The sequence below is a fragment of the Onychomys torridus genome, chromosome 17 (genome assembly GCF_903995425.1).
Source record: "Onychomys torridus chromosome 17, mOncTor1.1, whole genome shotgun sequence".
NCBI lineage: Eukaryota > Metazoa > Chordata > Mammalia > Rodentia > Cricetidae > Onychomys > Onychomys torridus.
The window spans coordinates 10,996,883-11,023,926 of NC_050459.1; the positions used below are offsets into that span (position 1 = coordinate 10,996,883).

A 27,044-nucleotide genomic window follows, 5' to 3' on the forward strand; every position below is an offset into this window, starting at 1 on the left:
ATTTTATGTGCATTGGTGTTTTGCCATGGGTGTCTGGTCCTCTGAAACTGGAGTTACAGACAGTTGTGAGCCGTCATGTGGGTGCTGAGAATCGAAACCAGGTCCTCTGGAAGAGCAGCTGGTGCTCTTAACCACTGAGCCATCTTCTCCGGCCCCAGCAGCTTGTGTTTTAAAGACAAGCTGCAGTCATATCAGTAAAGTAACTCCTCACAAGCATTTTTTCTTCTGGTCTCAGGACTCTGTGTCGCAGAGAAGTAAAAGGATAGGTTGGTACACCAGCAGATGGACCCTGTCATCCTTAGGCCCCTGCGGCTCTATTCCTTCTTTTGTGGATGACCCACCTGCTGAGGCCATAGTGTCAGCCTTATCCCTCAAGGCAGGACCAGCCCTTGGTGGATGTCGGCTATGGGGAGGAACTTCTGATAAGCCTTGGGATGCTCAAGATGTAGTCTACACAGACGAGGGGGATGTGCTCTCAGGGTTACACTGACTGATGCAGGCTTCCCGTAAATGTGATGCCTGGTGGTAATTCACACCGTTTACGTCTCCTTTCCCAATAGAACTGGAAAGATCATAAGCCAGGGTAGTAGACAAAGCTCCTCCCTGTGATTAAACTGAAAGGGATCCCTGTGATGCCAGGGGAAGGCTCAGCACCAGACACCTTCAGTTAGGAAGAAACCTTCCTTGCACACGTGGGTACCAAACCATGACCTTGCAATGGCCGATCTTCCCTGGCAAGCGTTTTCCCAGCATCCACATTTCTGGGCATCTCTTTAGAAGCCGGAGGAGAGAGTACCTATAGGTTTGTCCCTTCTGTCCCCAGTGGGAGGCAGGAAGGATGGGAAGGTCATGAAGACGGGCTGCCCATGGACTGAACAAATGCTCTGCTGTGACATCTACCAGGGATCCTCCACACCCTTACCATAGCACAGTGTCAGAGAAAACATCCAAGGCAAAAAGCCAAACAAAACTAAACCAGTGAGTTCTTAGTTATTACACAGAGGCTGGCAGATATGGGCTGTATCCTCCCAGACCACAAGGTCCCAGTTAATAGTTAGTGGACAAAGCCAGTGGTTATCATCAACACTAATTTATGATGAAAGCCAGGGAACATTCACAGCTTTGACAGCCTTAGGTCCAGCTTCCTCCAGGCAGGCCTGTATATACTTCCTCTCCCCAGCTCTGGGACCTCAGGCCAGGGCTGGAGGAAGGGTCTCTGAGCCCCACTGGATGCTCGTTCCTTCCACTGCACTTTCTAACACAGCTACCGGCTGGTAGATTATATTGTGTTTCCCTATTAGATAACAATGTCAGCATCTTCTCCCTTCTCAGCGTGCTCAATAACAGAGTAGAATGCTCCATTTGAATGATGCATTTTCCTGGCTCTGAGTGAGCCTCCCTAACAGTTACTGTATCTTAAGACCCATGCCAGAGGGAGGAAGGGGCTCATCCTCCTCCTGGGCACTCCAAGAAATCCCAGACACAAGAGGCAGCAGCTTCATCATTGAAATAAGGAGGACACTCGCTGGACCACCCTACAGGAGCCATTTACCTGAAATGAATGAAGCATGCTTCCCCTGACCAGCACTTCTGGGGTTGTACATGGGAACCCTGGAACTGACCCTTGAGCTGAGTCTGAAATAGCCTGGGTAGGAATGAGTTCAAGTAGGTGGACTGGTGGGTTGGGGCCAGGAAAGGGGAAGCCATCTTTCCTGTCAACATTGTCTCCTGGTGATTTGGGCAATGGAATCCCAGTTGTTGAATGGCCAAGACAGCCAGCCAGCCGGGAGTCTCCTGGGACCGCTGAGGCCACTCTCTGGGTGCAAGCCTCGCAGAGGGGCTGCAATGAGTCTCTCTAGGACCAGGTAAATGGTGAACGGCAGAGGTGTTGGCCTGAGAGAAACAGGGGAGTTCAATACCTCACTTCTTCCCCAAAGCGTCCCCAAGAAAGGGGCATAGGTTTGCAGGAGCTCCCATGGGGTCCTGTCCTTAGGGGCATTAATTTTTTTTTTCTTTAGACAGGTTTCTCTATGTAGCCATGGCTGTCTTGAAACTTAGTGTGTAGCCCAGGCTGGCCTGGAACTCAGAGATCTGCCAGCCTCTGCCTCCTGAGTGCTGAGATTAAAGGCATGTGCTACCACCACCTGGTTCTTGTTCATGTATTAAACAGAGAGTAGGTAAGTGAAAAAAAAAAAAGGGGTAAACTATCTCTGGTATGTTCATGTTTCTCAGATGAAGGCCAAGGTTTCAAATTGCTTAGGGGTTTACTTAACTCATTAACCAAGAGCAGCAGCCCAGAAGCAGCCCAGGGCACCCAGTGCCCATCACCCTCCAGGAAACAGCCTAATAGTGTTAGCTCAAACATGAAAAGATCCACGTGCATAATTTCAGCAAAACTGTTGGTTTACTTATGAAATGGTGACTTGCCAAATCTTTGAAGATTACAAAGTCCGGGGAGCATCTGTCAGCTCTGATGATCAAGGAGACGGACACATCTTTTTGTTTTTCCTTTAATCCATAGCTTTAAGGAAGACTCTGCCCCTCCCTGAAGCCAAACACATCCCTGTTAAAAAGACCAGAACAAAATACTAGGTAGAGACTTTGGAAACCATGTATTCCCTCTCCCGGCCCCAGAATCACAGTTACACCACAAACTGCATCTGAAAAGAACACATTTCCTTGAAGTCTTTTAAGAGATTTCCTCCGGAAAGCATACCAATAAATACTTACATGAAAGAATCTCAAACACAAGATATTTTAATTCGATACAACAGAAGAAAAATTCACTTTCAGTTAATCTTTCTATATTAAAAAAAACACAGTCTGGTGTACAGTGCATCCTCACCTTCTGAGAGGCGACAGTGCTAAGGTCCTGTGCCACCATGCATCACTGTGTTCAGGCACAGGGAGCCACAGGCACTTAGCACTCAACACAGGCCCGGTCAAGGCAGAGGCTGTGCGTCCAAGAGCTCATTCCCTGCATTCTCAAGGCTTTGTATTTCTGTGCCACAGGCAGTGAGCCAGACAAACCAGTGGTTCCCGCTGTGGACCTCAGCATGAGCCTGCTCTTTTGTCCTACCCTGCGGTTACCCACCTCTTTTGAAGACAAGAGAGTCAGAGCTCATGCACTCAACTGTTTACCTGAGAATACTTAAAGATTTCCTAACTCACATGTTACAGTAAAAATTGTACACTTTGCATTATGAATCAAAAATCTCCATAATTTCACAATTTCCACGTGTTAAGAATTTTTTATTTGAACACCGTGTAAAGCCCTCTCAAAACCCAGTAAGTAAACTTACTCTATTTTGAAAAGATAAACAGCTCGGCTGATGGGTGGCTAGACTGATGGGTGGACAGGTGGATGAAGACACCTGGCTGGCTGGCTGGCTAGGTGGTGGACAGACATGTAGCTCTAGACAGATCTCGTAAACTTGTTCCATTGAAGACATCGACACTCTGACACTACATATGCATCAGGCCATTCCACTGTGCCATAGGACATTAAGGGGGACATCCAGTTACGTGAATCGGCAAACAACCGACCACACTGAGAAACCAACTCAGGGACAGCGCGACAGGAGGCTATCAATTTTTAACCCAAACAAAGAGAAATACACCTCCTCTGTCAAAGCACTGTAACTGAAGAGCAAAAACACGTGCACCACCTGTTTTGGACTGTCCCCTACAGAGATTCCAATCCTGCCAATACACAGGACCACGAGGACAGTCAATGGTCTGAGACAGGCAGAGCTAGCGAGGAGACAACATTTCTTATACATCTAATGTCAACCATAAAGGATCTCATTTTGTAAAACTAAACATCTGAGAATACTAGAAAAGAGGCACTTCAGTATTTTATATACAGTTTCAACTCTACAGTGAGCAGGTTGATGTTTTCTGAGCAAGGCTAAGATTATTGGGTGACTAACATTCACTCATAGTATTTCTTTAATCTTTAAGTTGAAAACCAACATTTTTTTTTTTGACAAAAAGAAAGATCCATATTTAAAAGTCCAAAAGTAAAAATAAAATACGTAAGAGAACCAGTTGCCACCCAAGTTCACACTGGAGGCCACTCACTCCTCCTCAGCAGCAGATGGGCCACTCAAAATGCCCTGACATTCTGCTTCAAACCACCTCAATCGCTTCCAGCATCTAGATTTTTTTGTTTTGTTTTGCTCTTAATAAGGGGGAAATGAACGTGTTGTTCAACTGAATTACTGTGACTTTGGAAGGTGCTTCTCATATTCTGACAAAGGGAGAAGGTACCACGGAGGCCATGTTCACGCTCAGGTCACATGCACGGACAAGATGTGGAGGTTCTTAAAAGAGAAGTGACTGAGGCTGCCATGAAATTTAGAGGAGCTTGTAAGTCATTATCCGACCTCACGGGACATTGTCTGCAATGCACATGTCCTTTTGGCGTACGTGCACCCAGTGGGTGGGTGTTTCTGCAATAAGGCAACCAGACGTCACTGGGAAGCCATGGCGCATGTGGGCCACTGAGCACGAAACACAGGCAACTCAGTGGATCCCATTCCTTGACTATGAGAGGGCTCAACAGATTAATGGTATACTAGTAGAAGGCCACCAGGCTTGGCCAACCCTAAAAGCAATGTGACATCACAGTGAAGCTCCTCCAGTTCATTCCACCTCCTCACAGGTATCTGTTAGGTGGCCCTTGCTCTGTCGCCTGATGCTGACGAGCTTCCCTGCTGACCGGAGGCTCCAGCGGGAGCTGCTCGCTGAGTTGGCCAGGCTGGTGTACTTGGTGGAACCCTTGGTATCATCTTCCCAGCCAGACCAGGGCGGGCAGCCACTTATACCATCCTCGACATCGGCTGCCACATCTTCAGCAGTAAGTTTGGGAGGCTCCCAACCTTCAATCTGGTCTGGTTTTTTAGGTTGGATATTCTGTTTCAAAACCAAAGTGTCCCAGAATCCTGATTTCTTCTCCGCCTTCAATTCTTCTTTTAGTCGTAGATTACTCCTGTAGGTAAAAAGTTTAGTTTGGGTCACATGGATCTCATAAATCTGTCACTTTGATAAATAAAGCCCTTTTCTAAAAACCTTAAAGTGCTTAGACGGCTAATAGAAACCTGTGCATGAATTTGAGATAAACATTAAAAATAACAGGAGGGGGGGCGGCGGTAGCGCACGCCTTTAATCCCAGCACTTGGGAGGCAGAGCCAGACAGATCTCTGTGAGTTTGAAGCCAGCCTGGTCTACAGAGTGAGATCCAGGAAAGGCGCAAAGCTACACAGAGAAACCCTGTCTCGAAGGAAAAACAAAAACAAAAAACAAAAGCACAACACACAAAACAAATCAAAACAAAACAAAACAAAACAGGGGGAAGTTAGCAGTGTGTTAAGCTTATAGAAGCCACACTTTGGCTTTCTATGAAGCATGAACAAAGGGCCAGTTCCGAGACAGGAGACTGAAGCCACTATCACAAGGAGCCAGCTCTCAAAGGCCACAGGAGGGAGTACCCAGACAATCCAGACACGAAAAACCAAGGACTAGTTTAGGTTACAAATAAAGGGGAAATTCTACCCAGGAAGTGGGTTTTCGGTAGGGATGCTCATAGAGAAAGCTAATCTCCACCATACAAAGATGTCATTAGTGTTCTGACCGACTACATGTCAGCGCCACTCAGGACACTGTTGCAGACACTGGGACACAGCTGTCCTAGATCCACCAGCACCTAACCTAATGATCAAGGGGTCATTTTGTGACGCCACTGCCCCCACCCCCAACACACACACACACATAGGAGCCCTTCATCTGCCTCAGTGAGGAAGAGCTGACATCCTCGGCCATAGGTGGTCCTCAACCAGAAGGAAACACAGGTACATGTTTCCAAGGTCACCATCTTACTATCAACAGGAAGTCTTGCTACACTTTTTTAAGTTACATTTTTACCTCTAAATGCACTTTTAACATTCTGATGAATTTATAATATGGCAGTAACAACATATCAGTTTTTGCTTGCTTAACTTTCTGGAATCTTTTAAGGTTTCCAATCAACGCTTGTGGTTTTGCTTAGTTTTGATGGTGCTGGGATGGAACCAGGCCTGTGTGCATGCCCAGTGAGTGCTCTACCACCACAGTACACCTCAGACCCAACCCTGTATATATCAACAGAGCTTCCCTTTACTTTCTGAAAAATCCTAAGCATGGCTGCAGGCTAGCTATGGCTAGTGAGTTCAACTTACAAGTTTTAGTTTTTTCCTTTGCTTTAGCATTTCAAAATGTTTCATTGGTTACATAACCCCAACCCAAAGTACATTTCACTTGTCCCCGGGGCATTCACCAAGTGCACTCCATTTCTTTGTGTTCACAGAGTAGAGAACTCTAGCATTCACATCTCACAGCTGGCCTGGACCTGCAGCCTAGGACAGCAGAGGCCTCTCTGAGGTGATGGTGGGCCCCTCTCGTTACCACAGCAATCTCTTTGCCTTGCTGGCAATGTCACCCTCTCAGGATGGCTGCTTATGACTCACCCTTTGGACTTGGGAGATTTGGACACCTGGATCAGATGCTGTTCGTCATCTTTATTAAACAGAGAAGTTACTTCTTTCCAACCTCTGAGACTTGCTCCCTGAAGAGGTGAAAGGTAAGGAGACATGTCAGACCTGATGCCGAGAATCCACAGATCTCAGTTTCCTACCCCAACAAGTCAATGTGCTGCTTACTGATGGCAATACAGCTTGAAAGATCCAGCACCAGGTGGCTTTATCACCATGTTAGTGTCATAGAGTGGCCCTGTCACACCTAAATGGTATAGCCTATGACACACTTAGGCCACATGGTGGATGGATATATCTCTATATCTCTATATCTATCTATCTATCTATCTATCTATCTATCTATCGCCTAAGTTTGTGAATGAACCCACTAAAATACAAGGGCTGAGCACAGTAAACAGATAACAGGCGACACTCATGTGTCAGGTTTCAAACATGACTACCTGCGTTCTGTACTCTGCAACAGTGGGCTGGACCATGTGGTTGCCCACACCATCACCACCAGCATGGAAGGAATGTGTTCTGCTGGTGACCACGGCTAAGGGCATTTCCAGCTCCATTATAATCTCATGGACGTGTTGACAGGAATGTCCAAGGCCAAGCACACCCTGACCCTTCCACATCTACACACAATACCTGCTCACCCATGTTCCAGGAAACCACATCCTGTAACGGGCTAGTCACTAATTATGTTCCACTTGTGGAAGGTTGTGTTAAAGAAGCTTAGTTATGGCCTGAGGAAGATTCCAACACAGGAAGGAATCACGTCTCTGGTGCCAGGTAGCCTGGCACTGAAGGGATCTAATGCTATTTTCAGGGGTCTCCGGCCCCAGCAGCTCTGGCTAGCTCTAGGCTCCAGCGATGGCGATGCTTACTTCAACCTCCACAAAGACAAGCTTTGGAGAAGAAACGATGTGTTTCATTGATTCTGGAAAAATCATTTTATACGATTTCATTTATGAAATCAGGATTGTACAACCATTATCGCTGTAGGTCTATTAAGTAACTCCCTTGGCAGAAAGGAATATGCAGAGACCTAGGTTCCCCAGAAGTCTAACTTTATGAGACCCCCACATCCTCCTCCTTGCTGGCTTGAGTAAAGGGAACTGTCATAGGGCAAGGGGACTTTGAAGTGTTAAAATACAAGAGAGGGCTGGAGAGATGGCTCAGCGGTTAAGAGCACCGTCTACTCTTCCAAAGGTCCCGAGTTCAATTCCCAGCAACCACGTGGTGGCTCACAACCACATGAAATGAGATCTGGTGCCCTCTTCTGGTCAGCAGGGACACATGCAAACAGAATACTGTATACATAATAAATAAATAAATCTTTAAAAGAATACAAAAAGAGAGTCATAAAAACGGAACCGAGAGGCTGTGGAGACCTCTGATGTGAGACAAGAGAATATACATTTTCAGTGAACCCATCAAGACAGCACAAGTAGAAAGCCATCAAGACATACCCAGGAGCCACGACTTCATTCTGCCCTGGTCGGTCTAGACTTTAGGAATCCCCTCTAGGCAGAGGTCTGTCTCCAACTGTCATGCCCTCCACCAAACCCATTGTGTTAGAATCCTAAGTGGTGTAGCCATGCCAAAGGGGTCACTACAGCAGAAACAAAAACAAAAACTCAGGCATGAGACGCTGGTTTACCGTCCCAGGCGCCTGATGCAGGCACCTCCGGAGCCACAGAAGCCACAGCACTGCTGAGGAAGGCTTGTGTCTGTCCTGTGGTCCTCAGCTCAGGGGGAGAGGGCCACATCAGTCTACACGAATCAGGCACAGAGCCCGGGTCTGATCCACCTGTGCCTAGCACCAACTGTCTCCAAAGCATCTCTCTGGAATCCAGTCAGAGACCCCCAAAACAAACACCGTGACTCCCCTCCCCACGAGGACGCAAACTGTGAGGCCTCAAGTCACTTGACTGAAGCAGTATCTACAAAACACAGGAAGCCCCAACCAAGTGTTTGGGGGGTATTATGTCCAGCAAGCCCAGACCCTCCAGGGCAGACACCACAAAGCACAGACCTCCACCAAGCCAGGCCAGCTGACTCACTGGCTTGCCCTTCCCTAGCTGGGGCTGCACATTCCACGGATCCCTGACCGTGGTTGCCAGGGAGCCAGCCGCTCTGCATTGTAAGACAAGCCAGCAAGAGAGGGAACTCGGGGAGCTTTGCTTGCTGCCCAATGCTTGTTTCCATTGGTGTTATTAGGATGGAGCCTGCAGCCAATGGGTTTGAAGCAAGTAGCCTTGATGAGGGAAACGGAGCAAATGCAGGGAAAAGACACCCAGAGAGGAAAGCTTCCTAGAAACAAAGTGAATGGTAAAGCGCTTCTCGGGAAGGATGAGTGGAGGTTCCTCCCTCAGAGCCCGACCCAGAGTCAGAGCCCTGGAGCTGTGATAGGACGTCACAGCTGTAGTTAATTCAGACAGGTTAAGAGGGCCAGTGGCCAGCTGTGGACAGCTGGAGCCTGCAGCGCTTCCTGTCCACCTGCCTATTCAACAGCTAAAGTTCTCTAAAGGTGGGCCTTCCCAGAGCCCTCTGGGGTGACTTCAAGTACGCACCATGCCAAGGGTAGCAGAGTTGACATGCAGAACAGGGTGGCTGAGGCCACACCGGGTAGGTTTCAAGGCTAGATGTCTCCTCCCTTCTTCTGGCCTGTTAGCATTCATCATTATCAATTCCACAAACATTAGAAATATCTCAGTTTTCCCATCTCTCATACAAAATGCCCAGGCTTAGGGGTTTGGACTTGGACATTCTCTGGGTCCTTTCTCAGCAAGGGGCGCCTTCACCTGGCAGCGTAACACTCTTTTCAGGATTGCTAGCTGCTACATCCTGTGTGGTTTCAAGTCTGCCCAGGCTGAAGGGGTTATTCATGTTTGTTAAGTTTATACCCCTTCCTGGATTAGGGCTCAATGCTGGTGTTTTCCCCTTGGGTTAGTTCTAATTTTTGGAGACCCCACAGCAGCTTTGCCACATCTACATCATGAGCAAGCCCTTACCTAAACACCAAGTGTTAAATACTAGGCATTTAAAGCATTTTGGGGAAGGAGTTGACCCTGAGGCTAAAGCCACATAAATGCCCTGGACACCTGAGGATACTGGGCAAGAGTCTCCCAGGAGTCAGGAACAGAGTACATCCCAACAAGAAGCCTGCAACTGTATCATACCTACCCTGCTCCATGAGAAGATCTGTTAACATGTTATTAACATATGAATGTGTTAATTCGTAGAATCTGACCAAACATACCAGATAAGAACTTACGCAAAGCTAACAAGGCTCCAGTGCTCCCTGGTCCCCATGCAGGGCACATCCCTCAAGGAGCAAAGTCTGGATTCCGCCATCAGTCCAATGGCTAAGTACGTTATACCGTGGGACAGCAATAAAACACCATCGAGGCTTTTGAACCACAGTACTCGCCCACACACTTGCTGTGTGGCTCTAACCACACATCAGTGCCCAGCACTTTGCCGCACTTTGCTGGGCAGGGAGGTGCTTCTGACTCCCTGGCCCTGAGCTCCAGAACAGCCTCTCCAGAGGGTGGAGATATAGAGAAGATCAGTTCTTTCTTCTTTCTGGGCGCCCCCACTACTGTGGTGCACAAGTTTTGGGATCCCTCATAGGTCATGAGCTCTAAAATACCACACTCCATTCTCCACCTGGCACAGAAGACTTCCATTTATAACATCATTCTCACCTGCTATGGGAGCAGGATAGCCCTCATGTTCAGGGGCTCCAGGCAACTCCATCCCTTGGACGCTGTGTTCTGTGGATCTATGAATCCCCTCTCCCAGCTTACGTGACCATCAGTGGCCCTGTACCCACTGCCCCGCTGCAGCAACTGTGTGTTCTGAGTCAGCCCCCTTTGAGGCTTCAGAAACTGTCATGCCTACAAGGCAGAGCTGAGAGAGGACCCCTGATGACCTGAGATCCAGATGGGGGAGCTCTCTTGGTTCCAGGACCCTGGACGCTGGAGGTAGACGGAGCAGAGTTCTCCAGAGAACACCGCTGGACTGTGCCACACTTTTCCCAGACCCTGTTACCTATCCCTTCACTTGTAAGTTACCCCACAAAATAAACCTCCCTTTTAGCTACGTGGAGTTGCCTTAATAACTTCACCAATAAGGTTACTCAAAGCTCAAAACAGAACAGCATGTCTTTCTATTCTCCCTTAAATATGAAACTCTAACTTTAGGAGTTAACTATTTCAGTGAAGTGTACATGAAGGTGGATCTCAGTGATGCCCTTTCCTGAGACTTTACGGTGGCTAGTAGTCCGTACCACAGAGCATAGCAGGTCCATGTGGTGCTTATCACAGAGTACCAGGTATATGCTAACACAGCAAACTACATCAAGACTGCAATACAGCGCTTCAACACAGTGGATAAAGTGTTCTCTCTGAGCAGAAGTCCAGGTGGGACACAAACATGATGCTCTAGTCATCCTGTGAGTACCAAGCAACTCATTAATGCCTAGCAATGTCATCAACAAAAGTAACTTCATGTTTATATTTTGGTGTGTATGCACTTTGAATCTGGGCCTTTGATGGTAGGTAAACGCTCTTTGATGAGTTATAGCCCTAGCCATTTTTTACTTTTTTATTTTATGAAAGGCTCCTGCTAAGTCGGTCAGGCTGACCTAAAACTTGTAATTCTCCTGCCTCAGCCTCTGAGAGACTCAGAATACAGGTACACACCAATGGTCCCAACTTAAGTATGCTTTTTAAGATATTTTAAGTTCAGAGGTCAGCTGGGAAGTCCTCAAGACACATGGTCTCAACTGTTACTATGAACATGGTCCTCATATCACAGCCAGGACATCAGACACAGATGGCTCACAGCAATCTTCTCTCATCAGAAGTTCTGATTTCCACAGGTTCCTTGTGGTCTACAGACAGCAAATGGAGAAATCCAGAAATAAACAGTCATCGTTCTAAATTATGCTCGGCTGAGTCTCAAGCTCCAATCCATCTCACAGGGGACAGGAACAGCCCTTCCTCCAGCATGTTCATGCCGTATGTACGGACCACCCACCATCCCCAGGACCAGCCCTTTGTCCAGTATTATATACGTCTATGCTGTAAGGATTACCCACCAACCCCGGGATAAGACCAGCCCCTCCTCCAGCATGTCCCTGCTGTATGGATTACCCACCAGCCCTGAGACCAACTCCTCCTCCAGCATGTCTATGCTGTATAGATTATCCACAAATTAGGCTCTCAGTTATCAGGCTGACTCAGTGCATGATGTTATTTATTCAAGCAATCTTTGTTCTACTTTACTAACCCCAAAGGATATCAATAGTTGAGCTTCCAACTTATTACATAAATTGATACTAATCTCTTACTGTGCCCAATGTGTAGGTTGTTGTTGGACTTTCTTTGGGACCACCAGCCCCCAAATAATGACACGGAGACTTCTTATTCATTATGAAAGCTTGGCCTTAGCTTAGGCTTGTTCCCAACTAGCTCTCATAACTTAATCTGTTTCTATTAATGCACGTTCTGCCACGTGGCTTGTTACCTATCCTTAGCACTGTAGTCTGACTTCCTCAGTGTCTCACTAGTGCATCTCCTGCATGCCTAGATTCATCCCAAGTTCCTCTCTTTGCCTAGAAGTCCCACCTAACCTCTCCTGTTTCTTAAACAGTCACAGTGACATGTCTTCACACAGGGTAAACAAATATCCCGATAAGGAAGGCTAAACCTTACCACAGGCATCTGCTGGAGGTCTTGGGAATCTCCAAGGACAGGTGTGTGAAGGGATCACTGTTCGTATACCTGTAGAGAACGCCCTGGCCCCACAGTCACGAGATGTTACTACACTTCCTTGCGCAGATGGCCAAGAGGTAAGTACAGACACACGGAGCTAAAGTTGCCCGAGACTCCACGGTGCTAGGGCTCCTCTCAACTCCAGAACTTTTCTATACAAGGCCCTCTCCTCTGTCTGCAAGGAGAGGACAGAAATGTATCTCGCAGCTTGTTCTGGGCGCCAAGACCAGTTGTCTGGGGATGTTGTGGAACATTATCCCCCAAGCATAACAGCCATGGTTTTTATCCAAGACACCCTCAAGACCCAGCCTGCTGAGGGTTGACACTTTCTCACAGAAGGAGGGGGTGGCAGAGTCATGGGACAGACTCTCACTTGAGAGTTGGGCCTCACCCGCCTGCATCTCCCAGTCAGCTAGCTGTATGTGATTTTGCCCAAAGTGGACCCGGCCTCATGGTCTCAGAAAGTGCTGAAATACACACAGTGTTTAAAGTTGACTGGGGAGGGCTCCATCGAGGCAGCTACTTCCGCTGAGTCGTCATTCATGCTGGGGTGGGACTTTTTGGCTGCTTCTCTGGAGTCACCCCTGCCTGTAAGTGAGCCCAATAAACTTACTGGCTCCCCAAGACAGACTTCAATGGAACTGGACCTTGGTTTGTTGGTGGTTCACTATCAGAAGGAGGTAGATGTTTATATATCCCCAGGGAAAGGGTCCCCCTGCCAGGGAGTGACCTTGTGGGAGCAGAAGCATGCCTTCCTGGAGACTTCCCTGGGTGTCCTCAAGAGCTACCTCCATCCCCAATCTTCTCTAGGATCAATGTGGACATGACTGTTATGTGGGAGCAATGTTTAGACCACAGGCAGGCTGTACCACCTACACAGGCAGGCTGTGTTTGATCATGATGTAAGAGAGATGTAGAGAGACAGCCCGAGTTCTGAATGTGGAGCTCAGATTATCTTACGATAAAACACACAAGTCAGTGAGAAACGGGTATTCTGGAGAAATTTAGGATTCTAGGTCAACAGTGAAATCAAACCCAAGGCTCTTTTATCAGAACCAGAGTATCAGGCTACAGGCGAGTTTTCACGAGACTTTGGCCAGCTCGGAACATCTCAGAAGAAAGGGCTGCCGAATGGGGTGGTCCCACAGCTAACCTCATGAAGTTACGGTCAAAACAAGAGGTGGTGCTGGACCGACCCCAGACAGAGAAGGCTGTTTCCAGGCTCCTGTGTACTGAGATAAACCATGAGAGACACCTGTATCCGGGTTCACGCACACACAGCCAATAAGATCAGCTCAAACAGGGAAAGAGCTGAGCCTCCTGATCTGAGGCTTATAGTTAAGATGCTCAACAGAGTGGGCACCCAAGAGTCTGCTGTCTCCTGCTCTCATGGTTATGGCTGTGTGTGTGTTTAACACACATTGACGAGAAAGAGATAGACAGAGAGACAGATACACACACACACACAAGAGAGAGAAAGATAGGGAGAGAGAAAGAGATGGAGAGAGAGGAGGAAAGGGGAAGAGGGAGAGAGGAGGGGGAGAGAGACAGAGGGATGGGAATGGGGAGAGGGAGGGAGAGAGGGATGGGAATGGGGAGAGGGAGAGAGAGGGAGAGAGGGAGAGAGAGAGAGAGAGGGAGAGAGGGAGAGAGAGAGGGAGGAAGGGAGAGAGGGAGGGAGGGAGGGACAGAGAGAGAGAGAGAGAGAGAGAGAGAGAGAGAGAGAGAGAGGGGGGGGGGGGGGGAGGGAATTCTACAGCCAGCCAAAGCTCGGGTGCACAGCGTCTCTGGGAGATGAACAGAAGGATGGCTAGCCACAGACAATTGGAGGCCTGGAAAATAGAGGAGAGACACAATCTGATACCCTTGCAGGAATGTATCAGCTCTCTGTCCACTGCGTGGAAACAAAGTAATTACAGCACTTCTTAGCAAAGCCCTCCCGGCCAACAACAAAAAGATGTGAGTGCACTCGTTCTCTAGGGGAACACTCTCTGACAGGCTAAGTCATGGTTTCTGTTGCTGCGACAAAACACCATGACCACAAGGCAAGTTGGGGAGGAAAGGGTTTATTTGGCTCACACTTCCACATTGCTGTCCATCACTGAAGGAAGTCAGGGCAGGAACTCAAACAAGGCAGGAACCTGGAGGCAGGAGCTGATGCAGAGGCCATGGAGGGGGGCTGCTTACTGGTTTACTTCCCATGACTTGCTCAGCCTGCTTTCTTACAGATCCCAGGACCAGCAGCCCAGGGATGGAAGCACCTACCAGGGGCTGGGCCCGCCCCCACTGATCACTAAATGAGAAAATGCCTTACAGCTGGACCTCAAGGAGCTATTTCCTCAGCTGAGGCTCCTTCCTCCGATGATGTTAGCTTGTGTCAAGTTGACACACAAAACCAGCCAGTCCCCGGGCACCTGCTGAAATAACGTCCATGTCTACACTTGAGCTGCAGGCACGGGGGTGTTTACTCACAGACTCCTAGACTTCAGCCTTCATGGTACCCTGTCAACCTTGGACACACAGGAGCAGCTGCAGCAGTAGAGAGAAGCAGCAGCTCCCAGGAGCAAAGGCCACAGTGAAATGAAGTTAGCGCTCAGCACCCAGATAAACAGGTCAGGAAAGGACCAGACACACAGATGCACTGATAATAACCCACAAAGACTGGGGCAGACCTCAGCTAAGTCCTGTTCCGTAAGAAGTATTGGGACGACGCATGGTTGAGGGTGGATGTGGGTAGCCCCCAAGTCACAACAAGCGTCTCCAGATTCCACAGTACAGGGTGCCGGTGAGACCGTAATGGTGAGAGTGAAGGCACGTGTATCGGGAGAGCTATGAGGCGTCAGATAATACTCCCTTGGTGAGAGGCCAGAGTCGGTCTATGGAATAAAATTCTATACCACAGGTAACAAGGGAAAGAGAGAAACAACAAGAAATGGCAGCCATGTTCGTAACCCACAGAGTACAAGTAGCTAAGGAAGTAGACAAGCGCCAGGCTGTGGAGGGTGGCGGCACACGCCTTTAATCCCAGCACTCGGGAGGCAGAGGCAGGTGGATCTCTGTGAGTTCAAGGCCAGCCTGGTCTGCAGAGCTAGTTCCAGTTCAGCCGGGGCTACGCAGAGAAACCCTGTCTGGGGGGGGGGTGGGGTGGGAGTAGTTAGAAAGTAGATAAGCGCCATAACCCACAGAAAGCGTTTACTCAATCCTCCAGAGCAGAGAAAGCAGTCCACTAAAGATACTGCTTTCTACTGAGTTATTAAAGAAAGTTAACAGGGGGACTGGGATTTGCCGCAGCCCTGTCCTGAGCTAAGAGACTAAACAGAAACAGGATGTGAACAGAGAATCAGCATTTCGCAGACACTTAGGCTGGATACAACCAAAGGGCTCTTCTCAAAGCCCAGGCTTCCATGTTGCTTAGAGAAATCCTATACTGGGAGTAAACACCCTCAGATCAATAACCCAGGCTGCTCCAGGGTATCCCCACGGTTGCCTGGAGCAGGAGCAGCACCCACAGGCAGAAACCCACCATCACACTCAGAGTCAGAGGGATGTCCTTAGGACCTCATGTCCCTAAGCCACAGGCCTTCGGCTCCTAGCAGACAGCTCCTGGGTGTTCAGGGAACTCCGGGCTTCCTCCTGCCCATCCCCCAACTTCCAGTAGGAACACTCACAAGTCCTTTCTGTTCTATGAGGCAGATAGAGAAGATTCAAACTTGCTACTTTTTCAAGAAATGGATGTTCTAGAATTTTCTTTCTTTTGTGAGAGGAAATGGAAATTGCTCAGTAACACAGTGACCAAGTAAGATGAAAGAGGGATGCACATGAGTGCCAAGGACAGACAGACCGACAGATTCGGGTAGAAGAGGACAGCATCTCTCTCCCTTTTCCGGGCATCTTTCTCCTTACTCAGAACATGGAAATAACTAGGAGGAAACTAAGCCCACAGTTCTCATCCAGCCTCACAGCTGCCAAGGCTTCAGGAGTTTGCACGCCCTCTCGAGCAAGCCAGTGTGCAATTCCAAACCCAGCCCTGGCTCCCCTGAGGCTAGACCAGCCTGGCAAGCCAGTCGGAATGAGCCAGGACCACCACAGACCTAGAAGGCCCACTGGGGCTGTGCCCCAGGCAAGAACTAAACCTTCATTGTGTTTGATCTTTCAACTGTGGATCGTCTGCTTTTCGCTACATTAACTATCATGTGAGACACACACAAGGAAAGGCAGCCACATTTGGTAGTGTGCAGCAAGTGTAAAACAGGCAAAGATCTGAAGGTTGCAAGGCTCCGCAATCAAAGGAAGACCTGCCAGTCTTGGAAGTGGAGTCAGGCATCTGGAGGAAGAGGGTAAACAGTGGTGGACTGGGGAAGGAGCAACCCTGAGTATGGAAGGGAAACCACCAGATGCCCATCACAGCCCCTCATTGCCTGGGGCCAAGGCAAGGCCAGCACTGAAGGCTCAGGAGCTTCCAGTGGCCATAAATATCACTCTCTAAACAAAGCATTATGTAAATAGGTCTGGCTGATTTCACTAGAAGATAAAATGAGAGAGGAAAAGGATCCAGATTTCCTGGGCTGGAAACAGCAAATTGAAACTGCTGGAGGAGGGGGCCAGATGAATGGAAAGGGTTCTGCATGCCAGGTAAGGTAGAAGCAGAAACAAAACAAAACAAAACAAAACAGGAGCATGGAAACCCAATGGGAGAGCAGCTCTGGGGCCCAGAAGGGCCTGGCAAGTAGAGATTATCAGGTAACAATATCAACAATGGGAAGGAAGGGAGGGAGGAAGGGAGGAAGGAAGGAAGGAAGGACCATAAACTTGCATCAATGGCTCCAACCTCACAAAACCCTTTGGTAAGGATGAGCCCACACCTTCAGCCTTGATGATGACCAGAGCTCCCTACAGACTGAAGCTCCAGGTCCTCTGGGCCGACCTCCTGCCACTTTGATGGGGAGACATACAGTGAGCTACACATGGCAGGGCTGACCTGCCAACGGGGCTGGCCTCATTTGCAGCTCTTCTTCCTATGTCCTATGTTCCCGGCTGTCTTGCACCCTTGCCTGAAGTTGCATGGATGGTATAACTTAGTTTGAGCTTTCTAAATTAACTTGCTTTCTTTACTTGACATGTCTGCGCAGGGGCGACAGGCCACTTACTTTGCCTTGGCAGGAGCCTTCCTCCTACTGTAAACCACCACCGCATTCTTGGCCCAGACCCCAGTGTCCTGAGCCATCCACACGGTCTTCCTGCCCTAGGCAAAGCCAAGTTCCATCCCACTCTCAGGGTACCTAGGCAGGAACCGGAAAGGGACAGAGTTTAGAGTGACAGACAGGAGGAGAAAGGAGCTCACCAGACTCGCCATCCACAGCAAACGGCAGAGACAAAACACACGCTGTTCTTCTCTGAAGCAAGCCAGTTCAGACCACAAATCAACTGTACTCTCACCAAAACAAAACAAAACAAAACAAAAACGAAGTTCTGTTCTCAGTTCCCACTGTGAGAGTTGAAACTAGTTTTCATTTACACTCACATTTTAAGTATTTGCAGCCACAAGTATTATAAAGAGTTAGAACATAAACCTAATTGTACTGTTAAGTCAAAGAATTCAGTAGGAAAAAAAAATGCCAAAATAAGTCACATCTAAAACACAGACCAAAGGTAGCTTATGTTTACAAATCACAGCAATTATCTATTATTACAAAATGAACTTGAAAAGGTAAGATGCGCACACTTCTGAGACAAAAGAGGAATAAGGATAATCACACATCTTCAGACAATCCTCCATGCCCTTCGAAAACCACAGAATACAGGCACAGCAACCATGGCAACCCCATCTCCAGTTCTTCAGCAGACTACTGAAGAACGGTTGGTGACTGAGGCCCATCAGTCCTGGATCAGAGCTGTGCCAGAGACATCTCTCCATAAACAGACAGACGCAAACACTGATGGAAATGGAAGAACTCAGACCAGTAACTTCAGTTCTACTTTAAGATCTGGAAGAGAAAATGAAACCAAAAGCAGGCAGAATGGAAGAGACAGAGATGAGGACAGACATGGATGGATAGAGGATAATACAGGAGAAATCAGCAAAACCAACATTTTTTAAATAAAAAAAAAAACTGTGTGTGAATCTGGTGGCATGCTCCTGTGCTCCCAGCTACTTGGGAGGCTAAGGAAGGAAGATCATTTGAGCCCATAAATTCAAGATCAACCTGGCTAAAAATGGATAATCTGACTCAAAAATGTACCAACAAAACGGACAGCTTTAATTAAACTAGGAAAACAAAGGTTCACATTGCTCAGACGAAGAATGAGAAATCAAACATTACTCCAAAACACAGTAAGTAACTGAGCACTAGCAGAGAACTCAGACAACGTGGGTAAGTGTCTGCAAACACACAAAGGACTAAACATGACTCAAGAAGAAACAGAAAAGCTGAACAGATCTAAAACAAGCAAGGAGAGCTACAAAAACAAAACAACAACAAAAACTGCCCCCAAAGAAAACACTAGGCCAGACTTGTTCAATATTGGTCTACCAACTATCTAAAGAATTAACAGCAATTCTTCAAAAGGTCTCTGAAAACAGAAAAGGAACATTTCCTAACTCACTTTGTGAAGCTAGTATTACCTTGATACCCAAAGCAAAGACACTACAGGAAAAGACAACTATAGATCATATGCCATAAATGTAGACACACACACACACACACACACCACCCACACCACACAAATCCTTAACAAAATGCTAGTGAAGTACCAAGTGGGGTTGCACACGCACTTAATCCCAGCACTCGGGAGGGAGAGGCAGGTGGACCTCTGTGCGTTTGAGGCCAGCCTGGTCTATATACAGAGTTCAGGGCCAGCTAGGAGTACACAGTGAGAACCTGTCTCAAAAACAAAACCAAACAAAAAACTAGTAAACTGAACCTAACGATTCTTAAAAGCACCATGCATTTGGTCAAGTGGCTAATCAGGATTGTAAAGTTGAACAAACATCTGGAACTCAATTATATACGGGAGCAAGAAAAGAAGAAACAGAATACACATGATCAGACACAGAAAAACCATAACAAAATCTACCATCTTTTCATGACAGAAACATTCAGCTCTAAGCTTGCAATGGACTTTTAAGAAAGCCCACAGCTTCCCGCTCAGGGGTGAAATGCTGTAGGATCGGGAATGAGCAAAGAAGGCTAGCTCTTGACACTCCTGTTTAGCAGAATGCTGACGGGCCCCAGAGGGCAATCAGTCAAGAATAGAAACTAGGCATGTAGCCTGCAAAAGAAGTAGAACTGTCCCCTCGTGTAGAAGCGTTATCTTTTATAACTAATAAAAGAGATAAGACCATCAGGTAGACAAGCAAGATATAAAAATATATTGCTCTTATACACCAGCAATGAACAATGTAAAAATCAAATTAAAGCAATTCTATTTATGATTGCATTAAAATAATATATCTAGAAATAAAGATGGCATGATTTCATATTTAGTTTATGAAAATAATATTTTAAAGTTTTGTGAGGGCTAAACAAATGAAAAATCATCTCAAAATTATTTTCTGAATCAGAGGACTGAAAACCCTGCTTACCTAGCAATGTTCCTGAAACTGGTCTACAGACTCAACACGGTCCCTATGGGACATCGGCTGCTTTCTCTGCAACAGTGACACACTGCCTCTAAAATGCACACAGAATAACAAAGAATCCCAAACAGCAAAAACAGCCTAGAAAAAGAAGAACACGGGCTGGGGATTTAGCTCACTGGTAGAGAGCTTGCCTAGCAAGCACAAGGCCCTGGGATCCGTCAGCTCAAAAAAGAAAAGAAGAAGAAGAAGAAGAAGAAGAAGAAGAAGAAGAAGAAGAAGAAGAAGAAGAAGAAGAAGAAGAAGAAGAAGAAGAAGAAGAAAAAGGACAACAACAACAACAACAACAACAAGACGACGTAAGAGCTAAGGTTTTCAGTTCAAGATCTGCTATACCATGAGCAGTGATCAAGACTGAGGAACCAGCAAGTGTGCCTTCAAGGTCCAGAAGAGATGGCACGCACATGGTCAACTGACTTTTCAGAAAGGCACCATGACAATTCATTAAAAAAGGAGACATCTTTTCAACAAATGTGACAAGTAACCTACCTGCCAATGACTTCGGTTAGACCCTTACTTCATTCCACTAACAAAAACAAAAGAACAAAGGTGTTATGGGAATCCTGTCACCAGGCGGCTAATCAACTGAAGAGAGCATCTGGTCCAAGAGGCGGAGTTTTCATTGGGAAGGGATGCGGCCCAATGCTAAGGCGGGGGCCCAGGGATGCATGGGACCTTTTGGAATGAGGAACAGGCAGTCAGATTCTCCATTCCGTCTTGTGATAAGTATGCATGGAGTTTGCTTGTTAATAAACGGTAAGGTGATCCTTTGGCTTCCGGTATCACAAAGGCCTTGGTGAAGGGGCTCAAGGTTTGAAACCTGGAAAGCAATTAGGGTAACTACCACCCTGCATTTGGAAAGTGATTCTCAGAAGAGATATTCAAACCAGTGACAATAACAACAAAAAGACTTCATGCTTCAAATGATATTAAGGGAATCAAGAGACAACCTACCGTGAAAGAAGTAACTGCAAACCTGATAGAGGCGGGGCAAGAGACTTTCATCTGTACCGTACAGGGATGTTATCATTCAACAACAACAACATGAGCCACTTAATCTTTTCAGTGAGTAAAGACCAAAGAGAAAATCTCCAGGAAACAGAAAGTGAGACAGAAAACGACTTTACACACATTGGATAGTTAGAATGAAAGGTCAGTGAAGAACCGGGGTTGGTAAGAACACAAGGCGCTCGGAATCCTCACACCCTGTGGGCGGGGATGGAAACTGGTTTCAGCCTTTGGGAAAGAGGATGGCAGTTCCTCAACGATCACATACGCAATCACCACAGGGCCTGTGCTGGCTGGTCTTCTGTCAGCTCAACACACAAACTAGAGTGAGCTGACAGGAGGGAACCTCAGCTGAGAAAATGCTTCCACAGGACCCAGCTGTGAGGCATTCTCTTAATGAGTGATTGATGGGGGACGGCCCAGCCCATTGTGGGTGGTGCCATCCCTGGACGGGTGGTCCTGGGTTCTATAAGAAAACACACTGAACAGGCCAGAGGGAGTAAGCAGCACCCCTCCACGGCCTCTGTGTCGGCTCCTGCCTCCAGGTTCCTGTTTGAGTTGCTGTCCTGACTTCCTTAACCCATTCCTCCCTAACTTGCTTTTTGGTCATGGTACTTCATTGAAGCAGCGGAAGCCCTGACTCAGACAGGGCCGTTTTCATGCTTAGGAGCATGGCTACAAAAATGAGAACAGGTCAAGACCAAATCTTGTCCACAGTGGTTATACCAACAGTATTTGTAATCGACAACTAGGAAGAAACAATGCAAACACCCACCAGGACATAAAGGATAGACAAAGCTCATAGTACATCAGCACAATGGAGTATTCAGTTACAAGCAGAATGGAGTGCTGACTACGTGATAGAACACACTAAGTACAGGAGGCCAGTCACAGACCCCACAGAACCGCATGATTCCAGGTTGACGAAATTCCCGAAAAGTTACAGCGGCAGAACTGTGGGGAGAGATGGACAGGCGAGCCTCAGGGTGACAGCTATGGAGTACAGCATTCCTCCAGGTTCTAAACTGACTGCACCAGTGAATACATCCCAAGCCACCGCACTGCCACATGGTAAGGCAGGATGCTCTAAGAACGATATCTCAGCAGTGCTTTCACAGAAAATGCAGGCAGGCAAACGGAATGCTGAGGGGCCCAGGCCCCCAAAGGACCGTGCTCTTATTGATCCAGAAGTCACAGGAACTCTAGAAAGGAGACTGCCACACAGACTCTCGGTGCGGCAGTGCAAGCGGTCATCCCAGCAATGAGGAAGCGAAGGGGATGCAGAGGGCAGGAGTTCCAGTCCGCCCTGCATTACATGTACGGCTTAGGCCAGTCTGGCCACCTCGATGGCTCCTTGTCTTCACTGCCACAAAACTGTAAAGGGAGCGATTTTAAAAACCAACTCAGTATGCTCAACAATCCTGAGAAGAGACCTAATAAATAGATATCGGCACAATTATTTAACAATATTAAGTTAAATGAGAAAAGCGGGGTATAGGAGGACTAAGATAATTATGCCTTGCTAACTTTGTTTGTTTGTTTTTCGAGACAGGGTTTCTCTGTAGCTTTGGAGCCTGTCCTGGAACTCACAGAGATCCACCTGCCTCTGCCTCCCAAGTGCTGGGATTACAGGCGTGTGCTACCACCGCCCCGCAAATTCTTTTTTTTTTTGAGCTGGGGATCGAACCCAGGGCCTTGCGCTTGCTAGGCAAGCACTCTACCACTGAGCTAAATCCCCAACCCCTTGCTAACTTTTTTTTTTTTTTTTTTTTGGTTTTTCGAGACAGGGTTTCTCTGTGTAGCTTTGCGCCTTTCCTGGAACTCACTTGATAGCCCAGGCTGGCCTCGAACTCACAGAGATCCACCTGGCTCTGCCTCCCGAGTGCTGGGAATAAAGGCGTGCGCCACCACTGCCCGGCTTCACACTTATTTAGAACACAGCGTTATACTACACTGAGTGTCCCACACTTCACACTTACTCAGAACAGAGCATTGTTCTCCTTTTTCCTCAACACACACAGACACAGACAGACAGACAGACAGACACACACACACACACACACACACACATCAGAAGCAGACCATAGTTGTTTGGCATGCTTTTCAAGAAGTGCACAGGACAAATGCGGATGTAAACTGAGCACTTTCTAGATCAGAATGTTGCTCTTCATCTGCATGCTCCAACAATGAACTAACTTTCTCTAGAGGGGGAAGAAGGGTCAAAGGACTAAAAGAGAAACATCAGAAAACAGATTTTAAACATGAGAGGAAACGCCAGTCCTATCCACATATTAATTCCTATTTTTCTCCACTTTAAACATTCTGTAGGAAGCACTTTTATGATGGATTTGTCATGGATTTTAATATTTCATTCTAAAAGAAGTTAGCTTTGGCTCACATCAGTGCTCCTAAGTTCCAAATCTGTCTCAGAACATCGGTTGTCTCCAGCTTGTTGTATAACCTCGGATGGTCTTGAACTTGTGACCCTCCTGCCTCCGTCCCTGGAGTGCCAGGATTACAGGCCAGCACCACCCATCTCAGCTACCTATTTTTCCACAGCATCATCTTTTCAACACATTATACTATATGCATCCTTAATAACGTAACAAACAAATCACAGCTCAGAACTGGACGATAACAGGAACTAACCTAGATCAATGCTGGGCGTAGCGATGGCTTGCGGCACAAAGGAAGTAATTGATAAGCTGGATATAACAATGGCATGATACCCATGAAGGAAATAATCAGTAAGTTGGATTTCACTGAAAAACTTCTACTTTGCAAAAGACACTGTGGAAAGAATTAGAATATAAGCTGTGGAGGAGGGAAAAATTCTTGACAAAACACATATGATAAGGGATCATTATCCAGAAAATGTCTTAAGACAACTAATCACCAGATTTGAAAATAGGACACAGAGCTGACAAATAAACATGAGACGCACCACATCTTGGTGGGGGTTAAGATTAAAAACCACAGTGAGGCTGGGCGGTGGTGGCGCTCTCGGGAGGCAGAGCCAGGCGGATCTCTGTGAATTCAAGGCCAGCCTGGGCTACAGAGTGAGTTCCAGGAAAGGCTCAAAGCTACACAGAGAAACTCTGTCTCGAAAAACCAAAAAAAAAAAAAAAAAAAAATCACAGTGAGATACCACTATATACCTACTAATTGTCTGAAATCCAGGATCACCGACATACCAAATGCAGGTAAAGACAGAGCAACAGTGGCTCCTCATTTGCTGATGGTGGTGGTGGGGGATCTGGGGTGGGGGGGGGGGGGAGAGGCGTAGCAGGTCAAAGTGTCTGCTGAGCAAGTGTGATGACCAGAGGTCAATTTCACACGCAGAGCTGTGCATCTGCACCTCCATCACTCAGATAGGAGATGGGGGATGGGAGATCAGGCCGGCTAGACTGGAGTAAGCTGTGACGTGGTAAAAACGTGAAGAGAGACCCAGCTCCAGCAGGTGGAAAGCAAGAACTGACCTCCGACCTCTGCACGCACACTTGTCCATACTCACACATGTATCAGACACACATGTACACACACACACATACACAGACTAGAACAAAATGCACTCTGACCACACAACACAAATCTCATTCTTGTTAACTAAGCTCAAATGGTACGTCTACAGAAAGCCCACCCTGCTCCAGTACCAACTGTCTAAGATTGGAAGCAACAAAGATGTCCTTCTGCAGGTAAATGGGGAATTGGTCTACAGAGACAATGGGATATAATCCAGCACCAAAAATACATGTAATATTGAACCAAAGACACACCAAGCAATCTTAAACACATATTACTGGCTAGAAGAAAATAAAAAAAATCCAAAGACCACAAACAAATGTTCATTATTGCATTTAAGAGTTGCCGTTTAGCTATAAAATTTTGAAGGCTAAGAAATACAAAGTGAGTAAGCACTAGGAATACCAAAAGGTAACTTCTCAAATGTAAATTCCGATAGAAACCATACTTAAAGGCTTACAGTCGTCAACTCGGATGTCTGCGAGTTGGCAATGTTATCAAATTCCCAAGAAATGTTTTAAATGAAACTTCATTCCTAACAAATGTTCTTTTGCTCCAACTAGGGAAGAAGCAGTTTCGGGACTATTTCCAAGTTCTCGAAAGATTTATATCATCCACAGTTTTCACAATGTATTTCAAAAAACATAACAAAATAGTTCTATGCTTTAAAATTGGCTTCTTTTGTGACCTAAATTTCATAGTACATGAAAGGGAATGAAAAAGTATGTGGGGAAGGTTCCTACAGATCCACCTGGAATCACGTTAATTAAAAAATTCTAGACATTCCAAGCATATCTCTACACTTGTCGGGCCAAAGCCTTTTCTGTATAAAGGACTCTGATCTTTTCTTCCGGAGGGGAGCGTGGGGGGTGGGCGGGGATAGAAGAGAATCAAAGGCATAAAAAAAAAAAAAAAAAAAAAGGAAATACGTATTATGCAAATAAATATCTAGCACACTTTGCGTGTGCTATGGTCACCAAAAGCTTTTCAGTGTGAGCGAACCGCCGTCCCGGGGAACCATGATTCAGGACTTCTGTTTCTCCCACCCCGGAATAGAAACACCTGGCCTGGAAGCGGTCACCCCGCGTCCCTGGAGCCCCAGGCGAACCCTAGAGCCCTTGGCAGCTGAGCGAAGGGCAGCGTCGCCAGCCAGTGCGGAAAGTGCCCCGGGTGCGCGCCCCGCGGTAACCCACGCAGGCTGGCTCCGGGGCCCGCGATCTGCAGGATCGGGCCACTAATCCGAGGGGTCCTCCAGGACCAAGTCACCTCATAGCACCCGGGAAGCGTCGGGTACTCGGCCCCATCCACCTGCACCTCATCCCCGGAGCACCCCGCGCGCGGCCCGCACCTGCGCCCCCATGCGTGCCCTCACCGGCGCCGGGGCGGCCGCTGCAGCCGCCTGTGCCCCGCGCAGCCCGTCCTCCTCCTCGGGGGGCTCGTCCAGAAGTACCCGGCTCCGGCTCAGCTTCCACATCTCGGGGGATCGACCGCTCGGCGCAGCGTCGCTCCCGGACTGGGGGAGGACGCTCGGCCCGCGGCTCTGGGACGGTGCGGAGGACTGGGCGGGGAGGGGCGGTCAGCTGCGGGCGGCCGTCCCCTCCCCCCCCCCAGGCCCGCCCCCAGACCCTCCTCCAGCTCTTCTGCCCGCTCGAGTCCCTCAAGTCCCCTGTCCCCTAGCCCTCCTCCACCCCGACACTCAGCCCGCGTCCCCTCAGACTCTGACCTCCCCTACCTCCCCAGGACCGCCCCAGCCTCCTTAAGGAGGTCCCCTCGGGTAATCCAGCCAGCCGAGTCCTGTACCCAGGGACCAGGAACCCGGGGGCACCAAAAGCATACGACATGTCACACCCGTGGCCCCGGGACCCCCGACCCTCCGCTCACTCAGCCCAATGGGCGTGGTCCATCCCCGATCACCAAGGCAACGCTGAGGTGGGGCCGCGCAATACGCATGCTCGCCCCGTTTCTGCTCCGGGGGCCGAGGGCGGGGTTTCGCAGACTGTTGGCTGAGGGGCGCGGGTCTAAGCTGATCCTAAAAGTCTATGAAATATTAATGGATGTGGGCCACCGGAGGAGGGGAGGCACCTGGGGAGGGGGAAGGGGTACTAGGGAAAGAGAACGGTTCCTGGACCGGCAACGGCCACTTTCCACTGCTATGAGGCCTGCCCTGGGCCTACACTGATGGGGTGATGGACAGATGTTGACCAAAGGAGAAAAGAGTCAACCAGAGTTCAGGGAAGAGTCCAGGGGCCCAGAAGAGATGAGGTAGGAGAGTTGGCAGTGCCAGCTGCACCTGGTCCTCACCTTTGGTTTCCCGGGGTCCTCTTGCAGACCGTCGTCTTTCAGGGGGCCACTCAGGCAACTTCAGCCTGAGTTCAGATCCCCAGCAGAAAAAACTAAAATAAAATAAAAATAAAAATTCTGGGCATGGTGCCACAACGGGGCAGTCAGAAGACAGGCAAATGCCCAGAGTTTGATGTACAGTCAGTGTAGCCAATCAGTGTGTTCTGGGCCAAGAGATCTTATCTTTAAAAGATAAAGTGGGAGTAAGGGAGGTGGAGTTACGAGCCTTCAATC

The 27,044-nt window shown here is 47.9% G+C and overlaps 1 protein-coding gene across 3 annotated transcripts; it reads right to left on the minus strand.

Moving 5' to 3' along the window:
* Positions 1–2,382: 2,382 nt before the first annotated feature.
* LOC118569101 (testis development related protein) lies at positions 2,383–26,400 on the minus strand. Of its 3 annotated transcripts, none has more exons than XM_036166827.1 (4): positions 26,352–26,400; positions 25,843–26,028; positions 6,507–6,604; positions 2,383–4,993 (listed from the first exon to the last, which is right to left on the minus strand). In XM_036166827.1, exons 2-4 carry the CDS (start codon positions 25,942–25,944, stop codon positions 4,648–4,650), a joined length of 546 nt encoding a protein of 181 aa, XP_036022720.1. In that variant the 5' UTR covers positions 25,945–26,028; positions 26,352–26,400; the 3' UTR covers positions 2,383–4,647. The 3 variants fall into 3 exon arrangements, with proteins under 3 accessions (XP_036022720.1, XP_036022718.1, XP_036022719.1); XM_036166825.1 differs by having other exon boundaries at positions 25,819–26,028; XM_036166826.1 differs by lacking the exon at positions 26,352–26,400 and adding an exon at positions 26,203–26,343 and having other exon boundaries at positions 25,819–26,028.
* Between the last annotated feature and the right edge of the window lie 644 nt (positions 26,401–27,044).